The sequence below is a fragment of the Corythoichthys intestinalis genome, chromosome 15 (genome assembly GCF_030265065.1).
Source record: "Corythoichthys intestinalis isolate RoL2023-P3 chromosome 15, ASM3026506v1, whole genome shotgun sequence".
Lineage (NCBI taxonomy): Eukaryota > Metazoa > Chordata > Actinopteri > Syngnathiformes > Syngnathidae > Corythoichthys > Corythoichthys intestinalis.
In genome coordinates this window covers 26,831,702-26,854,947 of record NC_080409.1, presented here as the reverse complement: position 1 = coordinate 26,854,947, position 23,246 = coordinate 26,831,702, and the positions used below count along the sequence as shown (strand labels likewise).

The following is a 23,246-nucleotide window of genomic DNA, read 5'->3' as shown; positions in this document are numbered from 1 at the left end:
GTCCATTTTGTCTGGAAGGGCTGTTAGCAATCGAACATTCACGCCAGCTCCTCCCAGTCAAAAAGGATTGGATGTATGTTGCCGGCATTGGCAGCCAATGAAACATCAATCCTAAATAAGAGAAGTGTTTCTTTTTGAATTTAGAATTTTTTAATGTAAAAAAATTAGCAAATTAAACAAATTGGACAGCTAGAAATAATCAGTTAACCAGCCAGTAAATTGAAAAAAATGTTCAAAAAGGGATTCTTTAATATAAATGCTTTAGGACTCAAACTTACACATTCAAAAAACAAGTTGTAGATATGTAACAAACCCGATCAGGGTGATATTCAAACTTTCAATCAAGTGGCCAGGAAAAAAAAAAAAAGTCCTCAGGCAGGCCGTTCGTCCTGCCAGTAGTGCTCGTAGGCCTTTTGGAACATGTCTCTGCACGACACTCGGGCCTTGAGCTTGGAGCATACCAAAAAGGAACCACCCATCTTGCGGTGCAACGAGTACGTCTCCTCGGGAGGCGGTGTGAGGCGTTGGCGAAGCATCACCGGGATGAGCCGGTGGATGCGCTCCGTAGTGCTCTGTTCGCCGAAATCGAACGGCCGCGTGGAAGAAAAGGCCTCGCCCAAAATCATCACGGCGTCCACATGGGCCTTCTCCATCGCCTTCCAGACAACATTTTATTTTAAACAATTGATTGGCCTTTCTTTGTTTCCCTGAGCTACCTTTGATTCGAATCCGGTGAGGAACTTCATGTCTCTGGATCTTTGCAGCACCTCTTCTCTGTTTTGATGTGCAGCTGCGTTGATTACCTAACAAATTTTGGAGCATTTTTAAGGACGGCATGTGGTCTCGCCAAAAGTTACTATTGTTCATGAAAACGAAAGGATGAAAACCAGAATTGACAAAATATTTTCATTAACTGAAAACTATTGTCTGTTACAGGACACTGATTCCTTTGTTCTTGCATTTTTATTCTCATTTACGCACGAAAACGGCAAAAATCACTCGGTAATCACCATTTTTTAAAATGTTGCCTTTGTTAAATGTTATTAGTTTTGAACTCTGCATATGAAAAATAACCCAAATTTTAAAAGAATAAAACTATGTCAACTGTAAAAACTGATTAAAACTAGGCGAATTAGAAAAAAAAAATCATAACTGAATAAAACTACAAAGCACTCAGCGACAGCAGATACTGTGCCTAATAGAGGTGGGAATCTTTGGGCACCTAACGATTCGATTACGATTCACAGGGTTTGATTCAATTATAAATCGATTATTGATGACACCTCCCCTCCCCCGCTATTAGCTGATTTTTATGTTTTGTACATTAGTTACAAAAACTTAATTTAAAAAAAAAAAAAAAAAAAAAAAAGCCTCGCAGGCTTAAATAAACGGCTATTTCAGTATCAAGGTAACAGTTCAAAACAATAAATAATATACTCAAATCCCCATTCTGTATCAGCAGCTTTAAACTACATTCAATTAATTTAATGTTGTGATTCAACCGTTGAAGTTGTTAAAATTGCTTCCGTTATTCCATAATTTCCCTTTTGTCTACTTTCGACATGTGAAAGCTTTAAAACTATTTTAAAGATAGATTCAAGTCAATATTTTACCGATTTAGGAGTATTTTAGATAAAAAGTTCATTAGGTTCGCTTGGAAGGTTCGCTGCAACAGCCTTGCAAGGAAGTCTACTGCTTTAAGATGGCGACCGTTTACTAACGCCCGCATCTAGCTTTTTGTACATGTGCTGCTAACGCCACCGAGTCTAATGCATCTAGTCCTATATAAATATATCTACCATACCATTATGTGGACGTACTTTGTAGCAGCTGTCGGCAGCAGTCAGGTATGTTGTTTTTTTTTATCTCGCGGCATGAGTTGAGCTAGAGCCGTGAGTTGAGCATTGGCATTACCCGAGGGGCCGGGTAATGACAAGCACGATGTTTAGCTACTCTCCCTCCGTTCCTCATTGCGTCCCGAAGACCGCGCGGAGTGTGTTTTACTTCCGCGTTACTTGACAAATTTCAATAATCGGAATTTGGATGTTTGTGAATCGTTCTCGAATCTTCCACGGCCGAATCGCGAATAATCTAAGAATCGGAAATTTCACACACCTCTAGGGCCTAAGCAGCCAAATTCAAAGCATCACCATATTCAATAGAATGGGCACCCCCTTTAAGTATGAAACAAGTTATCAGAAAATTCCTTTTTCTGACAAAACATATCCTACAAATTTGATAATCCCTTTTATGACCTCATTAATCCAAAATGTAGTCACATCTTCCATTTCATATTACAATCATATCCTGCAAATGTGACAATCTCGACAAACATACAGATATACGGAACTGAATACATCACCTGCAATAGGTTTCACTTACAGGCGGAGGCAATGAAGATCTAAGACTATCATAACCTACCTCAATGTAGATGTCTGTGAAACTTTTATCAAATTCCCGCGTGGCACCAAAGTCCAACAGCGCCACCTATCCAGACATTTTTGTTGAAAAGCTGCACATTTCCACGAAGTCCAGTCAAATTCAAGCTTACTTTGTGCGTTTGTGGGTCGTAGAAGAAATTGGACCAGTTGGGATCAGTCTGCATGAAGCGGAACTCAAAAAGTTCCCTCAGGCACAAAATGAGGATCTGCTCACAGATCTGCCAGAGCACCAAGAGAAACAATTCTGTTAACAAGTATTGAACACACCATTAAAATCATCATCATTAGTGCAGGGCGATACTGGAAAAAAAATATCGATCACAATAATAAAATGCACATCTAATTTTGACAGCTTTTGAATTCACATTAAACAGACCTGTCACAAATGTGAAATAACAAACATGCAGTGTTGCAACATAAAATTACGCATTCCTAATTGAAGCGGCACAGTAGCATAAATATTTTTGCACAAATGTAAGACATCTAATTATCTTCTAGTATTCGTGAGTGGTTAAACTTTTGTGACTAAATTAGAATAGGTGACAACAATCAACAACAGCGTGGTTACAGTACCTCGTTCCTGAGTTCCTGCGGGAGGTTTGCAGCCCTGTCGAGCGGGAAGCCACTCACCAGGGTGGTGGTGAGCACATGACGGCCGCTCAATTCGTCAATCACGTCAGGCACGTAGAAGAACGGGTGCTCCTTAAGAAGCTCTCTGATAAAAACATATCCGAATTCAAACATCTGTCACCTGTCGCAAACAGGACTTTGAATTAAGTTTTACTGTACATTTTTGTAATAAATTTGAATTGAATTTATTAGAAGAGCTTCTTAAATCTTACATTTCTGTAGCAGGAATTTATGGTTGTGATACGACAGTTTTTGATAGTTTTTTTTTTATTAACAAAATTAAAACCCTTTATAGGGCACTTATTTAATTTAAATTAGAGATGTCCCGATCGATCGGGTGCGATCACGTCATGTTCAAAGTATCGAATCGGCAAAAAAATATCGGCCATGCCTTTTTTTAATATATATACTGTATATATTTTTTAATTATTGTTTTCTAAATGTATTTAACGCTACAGATATAATATGTGTAACACTCATCCAGAGTCTTTAGTTTAGGCTTAAGGTAGGGTTATCAAATTTATCCCAATAACGGCGGTAATTACATTTAAAAAAAAATTATGTTAAAATATTTAACGCAATTAATGCATGCGCCACGCATTGTCGCGCTCAATCTGTAATTGCGCCGTTTTACCTATATAGAGAGATAAAAGGCAGTGTAAATTGAGTAAAGTGAATTTTGGCAGACTTTGGAGCCTTCTTTTAATTGGCTAATTACAATCCCTCTCCCTACGATTAGACATATCATGGGAAGCAATGTGGGGAAGCAAGGTAGCGTTTGATCTATTCCTTAACACCTTATGTTACTTCCCAACGCAGAGAAGATATATCAATTGGTAGAACCACACACAGTCATGGTTCCACTTCCTATCATGCTTTTGGGCATGGCTACAGTATCATTTACTGAAAGCTCAACAAATACACTAGATGGCAATATTTAGTCACAATATACAAAGTCACAAGTCTTTCTATCCGTGGATCCCTCTCACAGAAGGAATGTTAATAATGTAAATGCCATCTTGAGGATTTATTGTCATAATAAACAAATACAGTACTTATGTACTGTATGTTGAATGTATATATTTGTCCGAGTTTTATTCATTTTTTTCTTAATGCATTGCCAAAATGTATATGATCGGGAATGATTGGAATTGAATCGGGAGAAGAAGAAAAAAAGCAATCGGATCGGGAAATATCGGGATTGGCAGATACTCAAACTAAAATGATCGGGAGCAAAAAAACATGATCAGAACAACCCTAATTTAAATGCTATAAAAAACTTTTTATCACTTCAATGTTCTTAATGTTATTTTTCATGGATATATTAATTTATAAATGTATTTTAAATATGCAATAATAAATTTAAAAAATAAAAATGTACAGTGGTACCTCTACATACGAATTTAATTCGTTCCAGGACCTAGTTTGGAAGTTGAAATAGTCGCATGTTGAGCAAGATTTTCCCATAAGAATCCACAATATTTAGATTAATCTGTCCCACAGTCCAAAAACCTACGCTAAGTCCTTCATACAACCTGCAGGTACAATTACAAATAGAAATTACACATAGAAAAACAAATTATGAATACAAATACCGTATGATTGATGACCGAGTGAGAGCTGTGTGGAAGAGTGGGAAGTTTTGACTTTTTCCCATGTTGTTGTTGGCGTCGGCTACGGCAGACAGTAGGGTGTTGTGTTGTTCTGAAATAAATGATTAAAAACCTGACGAAGCTGCATGGAGACTTCTTTGCCGATGCTAGAATAATAAATAGGAAATAAAGGTGTTTTTATTGCCAATTTAACTTCTAAACTAGAGAACGGATGTCGGAGGAGACTGAGGATACGTCTGCTTGAGGACTGTCGAGATCGTAGACATATTCCGGCCATATTGCACTCACGCACACCACCCTCATATTTTTCTATCATTTCCTTCTTAATTACAATGATAAGCGTCACCTTTTAACACCACTTACACTAACCTTGTTGGGACCCATGTTGATTTTTCTCACAAGAAAATCGTTCGTGCGTCCCTCTTGCGGGGGGGGGGGGGGGGGGGGGGTGTTGTGACCCTGTCATAAATCGAATTTCCAGCATGTCGGCATGTCAAGACAAATGACGAGTCAAATTTTACGAAAGGGTCGTAGGACGAGGTACCACTGTAATTGATGTATTTTTTTTTTGTTTCACGTTACCAGTATAATAAAGCCATAATAAATAATTGAAACAAGCAATGAGAAAATACAATAAGTAGCGACTTATAAGGACTGCAGTTGAAGTTTAGTTTAGGTTATAGACTCAGACCTAAAATTTGATTGCCATCTAAAGTCTGTCTCTAGATCTGCTTATTACCACCTAAAAAATATAGCCAGAATTGAAGGTCTTCTGACTAAACAAGACATGGAAAAACGTATGCATGCATTCATTCAGTAGATTGGACTCTTGCAGGGGCGCTCAAGTCCAGTCCTCGAGAGCCCCTATCCAGCATGTTTTCCATTTCTCCCTCCTCCAACACACCTGACTCAAATAATCAGGATCATTATCAGGCTCCTGCAGAGCTTGCTGATGAGCTGATCATTTGATTCAGGTGTGTTCAAGGAGGGAGACATGGAAAACAAGCTGGATAGGGGCTCTTGAGGACCGGACTTGGGCACCCCTGGACTATTACAACGGTATATTTACAGGGCTTGATATAAAAAAAAAAAAAAATCAGTCATGAAGCTGCAGCTAGTACAGAATGCTGCTACCAGAATCCTTACAAATACAAGGAAACCGGACCACATTACACCGGTTTTGAAATCGTTACACTGGCTTCCAGTTAGTCAAAGGATAGACTGTAAAATATTACTGCTCGTCTACAAAACACTTAATGGCCTTGAACCAAAACACACACTTGATTTGTTGGATCCCTATGAAGCATCTATACCCCAAAGGTCGTCTGGACCCGGTCTCCTGTATGTTCCAAGAACAAGAACCAAGCAGCTAGAGGCAGCATTTAGCTACAGTGCCTTGCAAAAGTATTCGGCCCCCTTGGATCTTGCAACCTTTCGCCACATTTCAGGCTTCAAACATAAAGATATGAAATTTAATTTTTTTGTCAAGAATCAACAACAAGTGGGACACAATCGTGAAGTGGAACAACATTTATTGGATAATTTAAACTTTTTTAACAAATAAAAAACTGAAAAGTGGGGCGTGCAATATTATTCGGCCCCTTTACTTTCAGTGCAGCAAACTCACTCTAGAAGTTCAGTGAGGATCTCTGAATGATCCAATGTTGTCCTAAATGACCGTTGATGATAAATAGAATCCACCTGTGTGTAATCAAGTCTCCGTATAAATGCACCTGCTCTGTGATAGTCTCAGGGTTCTGTTTAAAGTGCAGAGAGCATTATGAAAACCAAGGAGCACACCAGGCAGGTCCGAGATACTGTTGTGAAGTTTAAAGCCGGATTTGGATACAAAAAGATTTCCCAAGCTTTAAACATCTCAAGGAGCACTGTGCAAGCCTTCATATTGAAATGGAAGGAGCATCAGACCACTGCAAATCTACCAAGACCCGGCCGTCCTTCCAAACTTTCTTCTCAAACAAGGAGAAAACTGATCAGAGTAGTGATGGGTCCGTGAGGCCTCATGAAGCGTGTCGACACAGTGACACACTGTGTTGACACAGTGTGGATACTGTGTCATTGAATACTGACACCTGCTGGACATAAAAAATCCCTACAGGCAACCCACTTGACAGACTGACACTGAATTGATGACATAGCATGTAAAATCAAATAATTTAAGTCTTTGCATTCATATTGCATTATTCCATATCTTTAAATTATGTGAACATATATTATAATGTGAAAATGTAAGTAATAATGAATGTGTGAATGAGGAATGCCTGTGGACTTTTTGTTCTGATAAAATTTTATTCAAAAACATAGTTTTTTTTTTTTTTGTTTAAAATTTAGTTGGTTACCCTTTTTTTTTTTTTTTTTTTTTTTTAAATTAAACAAGCCTGCTGTGGACAACACACGCGCATGGAACCAATGATGCCAGCATGCACAAGAATTTCCAGTTGAAAGAGGTTTGGATAAGATGTCCATTGGCTCAGTTCGGCTTTGGTTCATGTTCGGCTCAGCCATGCATCGTTGCACTTTTGCAATTTCATCTACAGTTGCATTGCCTTCTTGACTCCCCACTTCGTCATCTAAGTGCTACCATAGCCCACCAGAAAGAAATTGAAGTGGACAAAAAAAATAAATTTTAGCTTAATTACAGATTTCTAATAAATTACCAAAAAAGTGACTGTGGGAAAGTAAAGGAATGGCTCTATACCTGTGTTTATTTTGGGATTATCAGAAACTTCATTCTCATGCTTGGGCCAGTAATGCTTCAGCATTGAGGAGGTGGCAACTGTTTGTATATGGCAGGTTAGTCATATACAAAGTACACATGCGACATTTCACCTGCAAAAAAAAATAACTTTAACAGTAAAACCGAAAATTTTGGTCTTGCGCCGCAATACGTTCTGACCAGGACTCGAACCCGCGCGTACTACGCGTCGAGGACTGAGTGATGTTTGCTCAGACCACTAAGCTAGCAGGTCAAATGTAGGCAGACATGAAGGCAAGGCTCCACAAACGACGGACCCGCGTGTACCTGTCACACTAATAAACTAAGATTTACATTAAAATTAATTGTATTTTGAATGGAAGATGACAAGGGCATTTTCCCTGTCTTACGTCCATTTCCACAGCATGTAGACAACGAGGAAGTAACCGTGAGATGTGGATTGTTTCAGCAGCTCCATCGCGTTGACAGACGCGCTTCCTTTTGAAGCAGTTTGCTGCGTCATGACTGTGTCGACACAGTTCAATGAGTTCATGCATCGGTCACGTGATTTTCTTGTAGCGATACGCGCACCGACGCAGGGGTTGCTCCATGAGCTCGGCGCGCGCGCCGGCACATTAGTATCACTGGACCCATCACTAGATCAGAGATGCAGCCAAGAGGCCCATGATCACTCTGGATGAACTGCAGAGATCTACAGCTGAGGTGGGAGAGTCTGTCCATAGGACAACAATGAGTCGTACACTGCACAAATCTGGCCTTTATGGAAGAGTGGCAAGAAGAAAGCCATTTCTCAAAGATATCCATAAAAAGTCTCGTTTAAAGTTTGCCACAAGCCACCTGGGAGACACACCAAACATGTGGAAGAAGGTACTCTGGTCAGATGAAACCAAAATTGAACTTTTTGGCCACAATGCAAAACGATATGTTTGGCGTAAAAGCAACACAGCTCATCACCCTGAACACACCATCCCCACTGTCAAACATGGTGGTGGCAGCATCATGGTTTGGGCCTGCTTTTCTTCAGCAGGGACAGGGAAGATGGTTAAAATTGACGGGAAGATGGATGCAGCCAAATACAGGAACATTCTGGAAGAAAACCTGTTGGTATCTGCACAAGACCTGAGGACGGAGATTTATCTTCCAACAGGACAATGATCCAAAACATAAAGCCAAATCTACAATGGAATGGTTAAAAAATAAACGTATCCAGGTGTTAGAAAGGCCAAGTCAAAGTCCAGACCTGAATCCAATCGAGAATCTGTGGAAAGAGCTGAAGACTGCTGTTCACAAACACTCTCCATCCAACCTCACTGAGCTCGAGCTGTTTTGCAAGGAAGAATGGGCAAGAATGTCAGTCTCTCGATGTGCAAAACTGATAGAAACATACCCCAAGCGACTTGCAGCTGTAATTGGAGCAAAAGGTGGCGCTACAAAGTATTAACGCAAGGGGGCCGAATAATATTGCATGCCCCACTTTTCAGTTTTTTATTTGTTAAAAAAGTTTAAATTATCCAATAAATGTTGTTCCACTTCACGATTGTGTCCCACTTGTTGTTGATTCTTGACAAAAAACATTAAATTTCATATATTTATGTTTGAAGCCTGAAATGTGGCGAAAGGTTGCAAGATTCAAGGGGGCCGAATACTTTTGCAAGGCACTGTACTATGCTCCTCACCTCTGGAACATGTTATCTGAAGGTCTGAAGTGTGCTCAAACTGTTAGCTCCTTTAATTCAGGGCTAAAAACGCTTTTGTTTATCACAGCATATCCATAACTATATATTTCAAATTTCAAGCTATTTGCTTTTTATTCATTTTATGTATAATTTTATTTCCTGTTTCAATTGTCCTTGTTTTAACTTTGATTTGATTTAATGTGATTTTTATGAATCATTTTATCTCTGCTCATGGATCTTCATGTGATGTAAAGCACTTTGAATTGCATTGGGTTGAATTGTGTTATACAAATAAATTTGTCTTGCCTTGCCTTGACGAGTTACAGTGGGAGCGAAACAAATGGAGTAGATATGAAGTTGGAACATATAATAGATATGACGTGGCCACATACAAGCAGAACAAATAGCGTGGCTGTGATGTTTTGAGCGACTCACTGGAACTTTTTGCAACATTTGGCCTCTTTGACGTAATCGCATTCCAGCGCCAGCTCTCTGCTCATGACTTCCATCAGATGCTCAGGGAACAGACCTGCAACCAAGCACACAAAAATTTGACCTATTAGGGTTTTAAAAGAAATCAATTTTTTAAAAATTCAAATCGTAAGACTTTTGATTTGATTAGAGCTGGTGTCATAGTAGCATGAACAAGCCCAGTGCTTCTCACCTTCCGGCAGTGCTTTGCTTAAACTCAGAGCTGTCATGATGTTGTTCACATCACTTTCGATACTCTTGGACACCCCAGGGTACTAAATGGGATAAGACAAGACTACAGTACTTAGATTTCTTTCTTTGCTTTTTATGTTGCAAAGTATGAATAAAGACTCAAATGTATTTGAATAAAAATTGATTGAAAAACATATTTCACCTCCTAAAAATACAATGGAAAATATGTTTTATTTTTTAGGACAAGAAATTGATTTCAAAATATAAAAAATAATTTTCTTACAAGAAAAAGTATTAAAGTAATTTAAATAGTTAAAAACCGAGGGAAAGTATGGTCTTTCCAAGATTTAAAAAATAAAATTTTCTTAAGGCAATGCTATGTTGGACATTAAGGCCAATGGACTTTGCATGCAGTACAGTATTTGTCCTTGTATATTTTAGCAAAAAACAAAAACTGACATGTCAAGGTACATACAGGTTTTGTAGTACCTGAACCTTCATGGCGACGCTTCTGCCATCTTTCAGCCTTGCCAGATGCACTTGGCCGATGGAGGCGGCTGCAAATGGCTTCTCCTCAAAGTATTCCAGCTGTTCCCGCCAGTCCGGACCGAGGTCTCCGCTGATCACCTTCTGCATACGAAAACATTTCAAATGTACCACAAACTACACATATACTGATGAATTTACCATCATCTGTTTGGTGGGCATGAAGTCAGCGCTCTGTCGAACACGCTCGAAAATTTTGGCTAGTTGAGGGTTCATGAAGGCTTCGTCTACAGGTAGAGAAGGTGCATGATAAATTCACGGCGGGTGATACTTTTTCAGTGATTGTGATCCATTAAAACAGGGTGGAGCTGGAAGCAATCAAAGCCATCCTAGTCAAAATGGATTGGACGTCTACGGCCATCAATGGCAGCCAAAGAGTTAAAAATATTTCAGTGACAATACGCCCACCTTGAATACTGAGCATCTGTCCTATTTTAAGTGCAGCTCCTCGAACTTTGCACAGCGTCCGCACGATTCTCTCAGCGTTAGCTTCAGACAGGAAGGCGTTGGAGTCCAGGACAGACTTTTTATGGCCTGGAAAGAGAGAGAGAAAAAAATCGTGTTTACAATGGCTAATAAGAAGTGGAAAGTAACCATTTACAAGGCCTTATATTCATGGATGTTTAAACATCATAAAAGGTGCTGATAATGCCATCTCATAAAAAGTGGATATAACATGTTCAATTTACAATCTTCATTTAAATTATAAATGAGCTAAATGTTATTTTTTATTTTTTATTTATTTTTTTTTTTAAAAACAAGTTTTTTGTTTATTGAAAAAGGAAAGCGAGCAACCAGTTCTTACATTATTCCACGAGAAAGGGTATGTTCCTTTGTGAAGTTATTACTTTGTAATTGGGAGCAGACAGCACAAATAGGGGGAGAGAAAAAAAATAGGGCTGTCAAACAATTAAAATTTTTAATCGAGTTAATCACATCTTAAAAATTAATTTATCGTAATTAATCGCAAATCAAGCCATCTATAAAATATGCCATGTTTTTCTGTAAATTATTGTTGGAATGGAAAGGTAAGACTGATATATACATTCAACATACTATACATAAGTACTGTATTTGTTTATTATAACAATAAATCAAGAAGATGGCATTACATTAACATTCTGTAGTTCTTAAAAAGATAAATGTTAGTACAAGTTTTAGAAATTTTATATTAAAACCCCTCTTAATATTTTCATTTTAATATTTGTAAAATTAAAAAAAAAAAAAAAAAAAAAAAATAGTAGCTCGCCATTGTTGATGTCAATAATTTCACAATGCTCATTGTGCTGAAACCCATAAACAGTCTCACCCAATCACCAGCAGAGGGCGACAAAACAACAAAAAACACAGGTAACAAGTGGACATGACACTGTTGTCATTTTAATCTATTTGAGCGGGGCATGTGCGTTAATTGCTTCAAATATTTTAATGTGATTAATTTAAAAAAATCAATTACCGCCCGTTAATGCGATAATTTTGACAGCCCTAAAAAAAAAAAAAAATATATATATATATATATTTTTTTAACCCTTTATAGGGCAAGTGACTATTTTTGATAATTAAAAAAAAATAAATTGCCCTATAATGACTTGTTGTCTACATACAAACAGTACAGGCCATAAGTTTAGACACACCTCATTCAATGCAACACAAATGAAGGTCACAACCCCAGTGATAAAGCAATAAATTCCACTAATCAACCCTGAAAAGGAATACCTGCGAAGTCAAAAACTATTTTAGGTGACCCCCTCTTGAGGCTCATCAAGAGAAAGGCAAGAGTGTGCCAAAAAGTAATCAGAGCAAACAGTGGCAACTTTAAAGATACTAGAATATTATACTTTTTTTTTTTGCTAAATACATAATTCCACACGTGTTCATTCATAGTTTTTTTTTTTTTTTTTTTTTTTTTAACTTTCAGTGAGAATTTACAACGTAAATACTAAATAGTCATGAAAAGAAAGAAAATGCACGAATGAGAGGGTACATCCAAACTTTTGGCCTGTACTGTATAAGGACGCCTCCATAAACATAACCCAAAAAGTGATGTATATGTAACGAACTCAATTATAGTTAAAGTATATCATTTAATATTTTGCATTATTAGTCTCATTTATAATTGAACGAAAATGTAAAACATTTATAAAAACAAATACACCGGTACTGTAGTTATGGCCGCAAATAACACGTTTTTGTTCATTTTCATAACATTTAACACATTGCCTGCCATTAACAAGGATAAAATGTCCAGTTCATTTAAACTGGGAGGAGAGGCTGTGAATATTTGTTTCAATGCCATTGACGACAATAGATGTCCAATATATTTTGACTGGAAGGGGTGACCATTAAAGTCGAGTAGCGTCGATGGCAGCCAATGAGTTTAATGAGTCCCCTAGAAAGGGTTCAACGTTTTTTTTTCTTAGCTTTCTCAGTCTTTTCTTCTCATCGTCTCCTTAACCCTTTCATTTATGAATTAGGATTTTCTTTCTTTTAAAAAAAAATTTTTTAAGACATTTATATAGGACACTGGTCTCAAACTTGCGGCCAATGAGAAAATATTTTGCGGCCCCCATTTAACATCCAATTGTAATATTAGTGATGTTGCAGATATATTGCGATGGGCATTAAAAAAAAAAAAATGGAAAAGTTTTTTTAAAAATTGAAAAAAAACCCCACATGAATTCAATTTACTCTGGCCCATGTGTATTTCGCCCCGGAAATTTTATCGCTAGGACTCGGCCCATGTACAGTAGCTTAACTCTTTGGCCTCCATTGACGGCAATAGACATCTAATCCATTTTAACATTTTTCCAGTCGAAATGGATTGGATGTCTGTTGTCTTCAATGGGTTTTCTCTATCAATTTCCCTACCACAACACACACTCCGTAACCTGGGCTGGCAGTGACTTGAGTTAAGCTTCCTTGCTATACTACCTTGTTGTTGTTTGGGTTTGAACGTCTTTTTGGCTACTGCAGCAATGGCACCGATTCCGAGTCCAACAGCAAGGCCTGTCAGAAAAAAAAAAAAAAAAAAAAAACGTGTACATAATGAACAGACAAAACATTTATTGTATACACGCTTTAGGAATTCATGTCTGACCAGATGTGCAATGTTTAAGTATTTTTTTCCCCCCCGAATTTGAGGTTTTATAGCAAGTCATTCACAAGCAAGGACTGATGCTTTAATTTTGATAGAAACTGGACAAACTTTCTACAACACAGGTGTCAAACATGCAGTATTTTGTGTGGGCCGCGAAAGTATATCATGCGTTTCGACTTTATTTCTCCCCTTTATTTTCTCCCTAAAACAAGTTATTAATGAAAGATCGAGAACTACAGACGTCAAATAATATTCACTCTTTCCACTTTTTAAAAACTATTAAACATATAAACATTTTAAATATAATAAAAATACTCAATGTTTTCCCCTTTTAGATCTTCAGTAAATATTAAAGTTCTTTTTTTAAAAATTAAAACAATAAAATATAAAAAGAAAATATCTACGTTGCTTTTGTTTAAAATATAAAATGGTGGATATATATATATCCGAGAATAATTAGCAGGTAATGACAGAGTGGTAGGCTGTTCTTGAGTATTTAAAAAGAAACAGTTCTAAATATTAAATGTAAATGTTTTGTAGTTCAAGTTGAATACAACTGAACTCTATACAATAAATGCACTGTTACGGATTGGAAAAACATCCCTTGAACAGTTGAGTTTTGAAACTTTTACGTACCAGCCGCAACCCACATACAGTGTCCTCCATAATTATTGGCACACCTGAAAAAGATGTGTTTTTGAGCTTCTAATAATTTTTTTTTAATTCAAATAATATGGGACCTTAATGGAAAAAAAGAGAAAAATCCAACCTTCAATACAAGTGCATTCATTCAGTGGTGAAAAAATCCCACATAAAGAAAAAATGATTTGACATCGAATAATGTGTGTCACAATTATTAGCATCCCTGGTGTTAATACTTTGTACAACCCCCTTTTGCCAACAAAACAATGTCTGGGGACTGAGATGGCCATGGGAGGAGCTTGATTTTGAGTCTGGTGAACCATTTCTGTGTAGATTTGGCCATATGTTTAGGGTCATTGTCTTGCTGAAAGACCCAGTGACGACCCATCTTCAGCTTTCGGGCAGAGGGCAACAGATTTTGATTTAAAATGTCCTGGTATTTCAAAGCATTCATGATGCCATGCACCCTAACAAGGTTCCCAGGGCCTTTGGAAGCGAAACAGCCCCACAGCATCACTGACCCATCCCCATACTTCACAGTGGGTATGAGGTGCATTTCAGCATGCGCATCTTTCGTGGCACGCCAGACCCACTTAAGAGTGTTTTTTTACCAAAAAGCTCAATCTTGGTCTCATCTGACCAAAGCACACGGTCCCAGTTGAAGCCTGGGACCGTGTGTATTTTTGTGTGAGACCAAGATTGAGCTTTTTGGCAACAAACACTCTAAGTAGGTCTGGCGTGTCACGAAAGATGCGCATGCTGAAAAGCACCTCATACCCACTGTGAAGTATGGGGATGGGTCAGTGATGCTGTGGGGCTGTTTCGCTTCCAAAGGCCCTGGGAACCTTGTTAGGGTGCATGGCATCATGAATGCTTTGAAATACAAGGACATTTTAAATCAAAATCTGTTCCCCTCTGCCCGAAAGCTGAAGATGGGTCGTCACTGGGTCTTTCAGCAAGACAATGACCCTAAACATATGGCCAAATCTACACAGAAATGGTTCACCAGACACAAAATCAAGCTCCTTCCATGGCCATCTCAGTCCCCAGACCTTGTTTTGTTGGCAAAAGGGGGTTGTACAAAGTATTAACACCAGGGGTGCTAATAATTGTGACACACATTATTCGATGTCAAATCATTTTTTCTTTATGTGGGATTTTTTTCCCCACTGAATGAATGCACTTGTGTTGAGGTTGGATTTTTCTCTTTTTTTCCATTAAGGTCCCATATTATTTGAATTAAAAAAAAAATATTAGAAGCTAAAAAACACATCTTTTTCAGGGGTGCCAATAATTATGGAGGGCACTGTAACACTGGCGTTACTCATACGACACTTTGGGAACACGAGCCGATGAGATTTTAAGTTGCTATTTGAAACACAGGATGTACCTCCAAAACTCATCAGGCGTCCAAAACGAGTGATGGGCACTTTCCTCGCTCTTGCGTTTTCACCAAGCTGAAATGTACAGGACAAAAAAACTCTTATAAAGAATATGCATGTATAAAATGATCTATGCATTAAAAGTCAACTCCTACCACTTGCTTGTAGGGCTCCAGGTGTGCTGTCTTAGCACGCCTCGCCTTGTCCATGTCCTCCGCTGTCAGCCTCCCCATAGACGAGTTGTCCTGAGTCAGCATCCTGCAGGGGGTGCGCACTGTGTGCCAACTGGTCTGCTTGGTCCCAATTGTGCTGGCCTTGCCACCATGATTTGGCCCGGCAGCAAGGGAGGAATATCTGTGGAATTCCTGCCTTTTGCACAAAATTTCCTAAAATAAAAAAATATTGTTAATTCAAAAAATGCTCAGGCGTATTTAATGGTGTGGTGCTCGCCAAAAGTATTGGCACCCCTGCAATTCTGTCAGATAATGCTCAATTTCTCCCAGAAAATGATTGCAATTACAAATGTGTTGGTAGTGATAGCTTCAATTATTTTGCTTGCAATGACAAAACACAAAAGAGAATGAAAAAAAAATCATTATCATTTCACAAAACTCCAAAAATGGGCCATACAAAAGTATTGGCACCCTCTGAAAAATCATGTGATGCTTCTCTAATTTGGGTAATTAACAGCTCCTGTTACTTACCTGTGGAGCATAGCGGGTGGTGGCAAAAACCAAATCACACTTGCAGCCAGTTAAAATGGATTAAAGTTGACTCAACCTCTGTCATGTATCCTTGTGTGTACCACATTGAGCATGGAGAAAAGAAAGAAGACCAAAGAACTGTCTAATGACTTGAGAAGCAAAATTGTGAGGAAGCATGGGCAATCTCAAGGCTACAAGTCCATCTCCAAAGACCTGAAAGTTCCTGTGTCTACCGTGCGCAGTGTCATCAATAAGTGTAAAGCCCATGGCACTTTGGCTAACCTCCCTAGATGTGGCTGGAAAAGAAACATTGACGAGAGATTTCAAGGAAAGATTGTGCGGCTCGTGGATAAAGAACATCGAACAACATCCAAACAAGTTCAAGCTGTCCTACAGTCAAAGCGTACAACAGTGTCAACCTGTACTACCCGTCGGCGTCTGAAAGAAAAGGGACTCTGTGGTAGGGTACCCATGAAGACCCCACTTCTGACTCAGAGACAAAAAAGCCAGGCTGGAGTTTGCCAGAACTTACCTGAGAAAGCCAAAAACGTTTTGGAAGAATGTTGTCTGGTCAGATGGGACAAAAGTAGAGCTTTTTGGGAAAAGGCATCAACATAGAGTTTACAGGAAAAAATACGAGGCCTTCAAAGAAAAGAACACGGTCCCCACAGTCAAACATGGCGGCGGTTTCCTGATATTTTTGGGTTGCTTTGCTGCCTCTGGCACTGGACTGCTTGACCGTGTGCATGGCATTATGAAGTCTGAATACTAGCAACAAATTTTGCAGCATAATGTAGGGCCCAGTGTGAGAAAGCTGGGTCTCCCTCATGGGTCTTCCAGCAGGACAATGACCCAAAAAATGGTTTGAGAGAAAGCACTGGAGACTTCTAAAGTGGCCCGAATGAGTCCAGAACTGAATCCCATAGAACACCTGTGGAGAGATCTGAAAATGGCAGTTTGGAGAAGGCACCCTTCAAATCTCAGAGACCTGGAGCAGTTGGCCAAAGAAAAATGGTCTAAAATTCCAGCAGAGCATTGTAAGAAACTCATTGATGGATACCGGAAGTGGTTATTCGCAGTTATTTTTCTATTCGTTTTCAGAATGGATGAGTGTATGTATGTTTACATGTTCTTAAGTATGTGTGTTGGTTACAGGATTTCAGTAAATTGCACTAAGAGTTCTACAGCTCTACAAAATTCCTGGGGGTCCATATTGATGAGTACCTTAATTTTAAAAAACATTGATGAGGTCACTAATAAACTTTAGAAATATGCTGCTCTGTTGTTTAAACTGCGACAATATATCCCACTCTCTGCACTTCTCACTGTATAAATCTTGAAAGCTTGAAACATTACAGTAAAAAAGTTATACATGGTCCGAGTTTAATGCTCCAACTAAATTAATTTTTCACCACTACCACTTTCTGAGGCCAAAAGAACACAACTACTTTAAAAATACTTGCGTAATGTATCAGGTCATCCATCAACTACTGTAAACCATAAATTGAGTGATCTCATCCCAATCTGTACTCCTCAGCACACATATACTACTAGAAGAAAAAAAATCACATCACTGGGAAAAACAGAAGGATAACGTGTACAAGCTTTGGAATTGTGTGCAGAGGACCACAGATCTGGAATGAACTGGACGAAACACTCAAAATGTCTCACTCAATCTCCATATTTAAGAAAAAACTCATTGCAAAACTCATTGCAATGTATGCTTAATATGCTGATTCTTTGAATAACATAACTAAGGTATCTCACATCATATCCGATGTAACCAGAATGTTGAAATTTTCCATAGTTATTTGTATTTATGTGTATGGATGTGTGTATGTATGTGTGTGCTGTCCAACTGGGCCCCTACTAAAAGCTTTAAATAGCTTATTCGGAGTATCCCTTTCACGCATCTTATCAGATGAACTGTTTGTATTCGACCATGTTTTTGTGTGCACCTTGATATGATATGTGAATAAATTAAAATTGAAACTGATTTGTCTCAAGGTTGTGCTACCAAGTATTAGGCTGAGGGTGCCAATACATTTGTCCGGCCCATTTTTGGAGTTTTGTGTTAAATGATAATGATTTTTTCCCCCCAATCCTATTTTGTGTTTTTTTTCATTGCAAGCAAAATAAATGAAGGTATTACTACCAAAGCATTCGTAATTGCAATCATTTTCTGGGAGAAATTGAGCATTATCTGACAGAATTGCAGGGGTGCCAACACTTTTGGCCAGCAATGTATATCTAACCTGGCAAGCTAAAATCCCGTTTAAAAAATCTTCTCATTTTGACCGCATGTTTTATAAACAGGTCAAAATTTGAGACCACACTTCCCATTGGCCTGTCGTATTCCCTCATACCAAATGCGAGACAACCTTCCACTGAGCAAACCAGACTTACTCACCGAACCTAGGTTAAGAACCACTGGTTTAAACATTTATTGCAGTCAGTGGCACTGGAACACGATCATTCAATGTAAACGTCTATTGCTGCTAGTAGCAGTTAATGGCACTGGAACACGATCATTCAATGTAAACGTCTATTGCTGCTGGTAGCAGTTAATGAGTTTAAAAGTAAATTGTAGTCTTCATTTCATTATTTCACATCCTATGAGACACATTGGAATGTTTGTAGTTTAAGCTTATTTTCATTTAGCAAAGCCAAAATTATTTTAGTCACGAAATACCTTTAAATAGATTTTTTTTTTTAACCAACAGAAGTCATAATTATGTCATTAGATCAGTTTAAGCCTCATCACTTCTCCAACTAGCAACAGCTGGCCGCGGTTGTCTCACCCTCTCCAATCCGTGATGGAAAGTCCCTCCGCCGGCCAGGCGTCCCGCCGCACCCCGGCCCACCACCTGCTTGATCCAGGTCAGACTTGTGCGCACCACCGCGTCGCTAGTCATTGTTGCCGTCCACCACTCACACCTGGAACACGCACGCCTTAAAATTATTCTGTTAAAACTTGGATAAAGTCCACCGCCAATCTTTCCTTCACCTTCATTTGACTCGACGTCGCGTTCTTCCACGCTCCGTCTCCCACGTCCAAGTGACGCCGCTTTTCAACCCAAGAAAGTGACCAGGCCCCAGTGGTGGATGGGGCAGTGGGCGGGGGAGCTCCAAGTGACTTATTAAAGTTTAACCAAGATAGCAATCGGCTGAGCGCAGTGGCCGCTAGCCTGTCGTCAGCGCCCCGATTCCGACTGCAGCCGCCAGCGGTGGGATATGTGACGGCTGACGTGTCCGGAGGAAGAGGCTGTCCCTGAAGTGAACACGCGTGTTGCGTTCAAGACGTGCTTGCTGCAGTGAGGACTTCCGCTTTTTCGACAGACCAAAGTAGGAAGTTATGAAGTTTTTCCACGCAAGTTGCTCAATATTTAGAACCACGCGACTTGGTTTGTGTTTTTAAACTCTTCATTTAACGTTCATTTTTGGGATAGTCTGTGATGACCGATGAAAGAAATAACGCTGTAGGGGAGGAAAAGTACGGAGCCCCTCGGGTGTCAGGATAGAAAAAAATAAAAAATCATAGCTAATCTGTACCCACAGTTTACTAATCTGTGGGTACAGTTTACTAATCTCCACAGATTAGTAAACTGTACCCACAGATTACTAATCTGTACCCACGGTTTACTAAACTGTACCCACAGATTACTAAACTGTGCCCACAGTTTACTAATCTGTACCCATAGTTTAGCACTGACCCGGAAACAGTAGTCACCAATGTTTGTAACACGCAACATGCCATATTGATTGATGACACCTGAAAATGTAGACGGCTACCAAAGAAAATGTGCAATAGTTACCTTTTAAAACCCCTTTGTTCGCCGAGGGCAAAAGGTGCAGGTGCTGGCTCGGTCAGTCCCTCGGCGTTTGGAGTCCCCGCCAAACATTGGTGACTACAGTTTCCGGGTCATTGCTAAACTATGGGTACAGATTAGTAATCTGTGGCTACAGATTAGTAAACTGTGGGTACAGTTTAGTAATTTGTGGGTACAGATTAGTAAACTGTGGGTACAGTTTAGTAATCTGTGGGTACAGATTAGAAAACTGTGAGCACAGTTTAGTAAGCTGTGGGTACAGATTAGTAAACTGTGGGTACAGATTAGTAAACTGGGTAAAGATTGCTAAACTGTGGGTACAGTTTAGTAATCTGTGGGTACAGATTAGTAATCTGTGGGTACAGATTAGCTATGATTTTAAAAATTTTTTCTACCCTGGCACCTGGGGGGCTCCGTAGTACGGCACCTGGGGGGCTCCGTAGAAAACAGCGGTAAAAAAAAAAAACACAAAAAAAAACACATAGATGTCTTACTGTTGGACGAAGATTTAAATGACATCAATTAAGAAACATGAGGCAGTGTCTGTAATTAATGTTAAGCCTCTGATGCATGAATTATGAAATCCTACGTCAAGATTTTTTCATGACATAAAAATATCTTCAATATTTTTCAAAAATATTTTTTTTTTACATGAAGTTACAAACATGTCCAATCCAGTGGACTCATTCACCTGCACACTCAACATAAAACAATGTGAATTTATGATAAAAAAAAAAAAAATGAATTAACGTGCGTTCTATTGTAACTATAGAAACCCTTGTTTCTTTTTATGCTTTGATAAACATTTCAACAATTTTGGGGAAATTTCAACACTTTCAACACGATTGGCACAATGTATAGGCCTGAATAAGAAAACCAATTAAACATAGTTATGACTCCTACACCTAAGCACCAATGTCTCTTTTGTTGTCTGGTAGCCACTCATCATCACTGTTGTCACTACAGTTATCATCACTGGAACTGGATTTGATTTCCTGGGCTATTCCTGTAAACTGCCTTATTCTTTGCTGCTTTTGAAGTCTACAAAATTAGATAAACTGCATATAGTAATGCAAACTACAGCCAGTCTGCGCGAAAACGTATATTTTAAATTAATTGCATAGAAATACAACTATTACATACTAATTTGTAACCAAAACAGTGAAGCAATTATGTGACTTTGTGTTCAAAAATATACCGGGGGATGAATGATGTCCACTTCATTAGACACATGGTTAATTGTAAATTTCTATATATTATAAACAAACATCGGTATAAAAAAAAAAAGTATCTGAACCTTTAGGAATTTCTCACATTTCTGCATAAAATCACCATCAAATGTGATCTGATCTTTGTCAAAATCACACAGATGAGAAAAATGTCTACTTTAATTAAAACTACACAAACATTTATAGGTTTTCATATTTTAATGAGGATAGCATGCAAACAATGACAGAAGGTGGAAAAATAAGTAAGTGAACCTTCTGCCTAAGGAGACTTAAAGAGCAACTGAAACCAATTTTTACCAAACAATTTTAGTCCGGTGTGTGCCCAATTACCAATGAGTGGTTTGAAGCTGCCCTGCCCACTATAAAACACACACCTGGCAAGAATTGTCTTGATGAAAAGCATTGTGGTGTGTATCATGGCTAGGTCAAAAGTAGTGATGGTGAGATGAAGCCTCATGAGGTATTGAACCGCTTTTAGCCAATTGGTTCGAGAAAGGGTTCACTTCTCGGAGCTTCATGTGTCAACGGAACCACCTACTGGCTAAGTGTATAATCACAGTCAGTTGTCTTCCATCCACATGAGTGATTCGTTGATTTTTGTGTATGTGTCTGTTGGAAAGGAATTATTTTGCAAAATATTGTCTGACCAAATCCTTGATGTACATAGATCATCACACATGTTCAGTATATATTTTTCTTGTACTTTCATTCCAAGAACAAGAACCAAGCACAGTGAGGCAGCATTTAGTTATTATGCTCCTCACTTCTGGAACAAGTTACCTGAAGGTCTGAGGTATGCTCAAACTGTTAGCTCCTTTAAATCAGGGCTAAAACGCTTTTATTCAGCACAGCATATCCATAACTGCCTATTAATTTCAAATTATTTACTTTATATTCCTCTTGTGTTTATCTCCATTGCTGATTTCAATTATTATTATTAGTAGTGTTTTTTCTTTTAATTCTATTCGTGATTAAATGTGATTTTTATTTGTATTTTTATTTCCTGTTTCTATTGTGTTTTTACGTTCTATTGATTTAATGTGATTTTTATGATCTTCATGTGATGAAAAGCACTTTAAATTGCCTTGTGTTAAACTGTGCTATATAAATTAATTTGCGTTGCCTTGCCTTGAACTTCCTTTTCTTTTCCAGTCACAGAAGTTAAATTTGGCATACATCTTCAGCAATGGGATCAAACTCATAACCTGTGTGACCATAATGTATGAGGGGACAGAACCCCCTGAATAAAAAAGAAACAAACAAAAAGAACCTATACATATGCAACAAAAACCGCACACGTACACATAAACAGTACCTAACAGTCATAAAAATATAATATATGGCGATGTCTCTTTTAGGTCAGCAACTCCAAGCAGCGCCCCAAAAATTAACGTACAACAAATTATACATATAAGCGTATGAACTTTTGGGTCCAGTAGGAGGAGTGACCACATACAGTACTTCACTCATGAAGTAAAACCGACTATTTTTTTTTGATGTACTGAATGTGGGAAAATGATTCCCCCAATAGTATTGTCATAATATGGCAGGTAGTGCAATGTTTTTTCTGAAAATGGCATAAGTATAATCAGGGAGAGGACAGTAGGCGTCCTTGTATAACCTGAAAAACGACACAGATTATGCTTGTGTAAATTGGACATTGATGTAGTTACAGGAACAGGATGGTGGGGATTCTCATTGTTTTTGAATAAAACAAGTTTTTCCACAAAGTCCTCTTTCTTGCTGGCTCCATCATATCAACTACTGGAGCACTTGTTAACCTTTCACTCTCCAAACCACCTCCAAACTATCATGACTCTCTCACCTGATCGCAATTCTTCAAACACTCTCATTTTGAATGTAGCCAGAGGTGTCGCGTGTTGTCAAACCGCGCGGCAAAATTTAAAGCACTCCCTGAAGCAATCACGTGGTACAGCTGGGCAGCGAGGCTTCGGACGTCATCGTGTTTGGAACCTCCTCTAAATGAAGCGAGCCTCGGTATGGGCATCGCGGAAACGTTCCTTCATTACTCGACACACGCTTCGAAGACTCGGCGCAC

General features: G+C 38.6%; 1 protein-coding gene across 1 annotated transcript; it reads right to left on the bottom strand.

Annotated features, from left to right (window-relative positions):
* Positions 1-185: 185 nt before the first annotated feature.
* Positions 186-19,447, bottom strand: coq8ab (coenzyme Q8A, genome duplicate b). The gene is made up of 15 exons (XM_057860121.1): positions 19,136-19,447; positions 18,930-19,065; positions 15,580-15,810; positions 15,433-15,499; positions 13,235-13,309; positions 10,712-10,837; positions 10,445-10,530; positions 10,247-10,387; positions 9,759-9,840; positions 9,530-9,623; positions 3,015-3,156; positions 2,552-2,659; positions 2,422-2,487; positions 717-803; positions 186-656 (listed from the first exon to the last, which is right to left on the bottom strand). Exons 2-15 carry the CDS (start codon positions 19,041-19,043, stop codon positions 372-374), a joined length of 1,704 nt encoding a protein of 567 aa, XP_057716104.1. The 5' UTR covers positions 19,044-19,065; positions 19,136-19,447; the 3' UTR covers positions 186-371.
* Between the last annotated feature and the right edge of the window lie 3,799 nt (positions 19,448-23,246).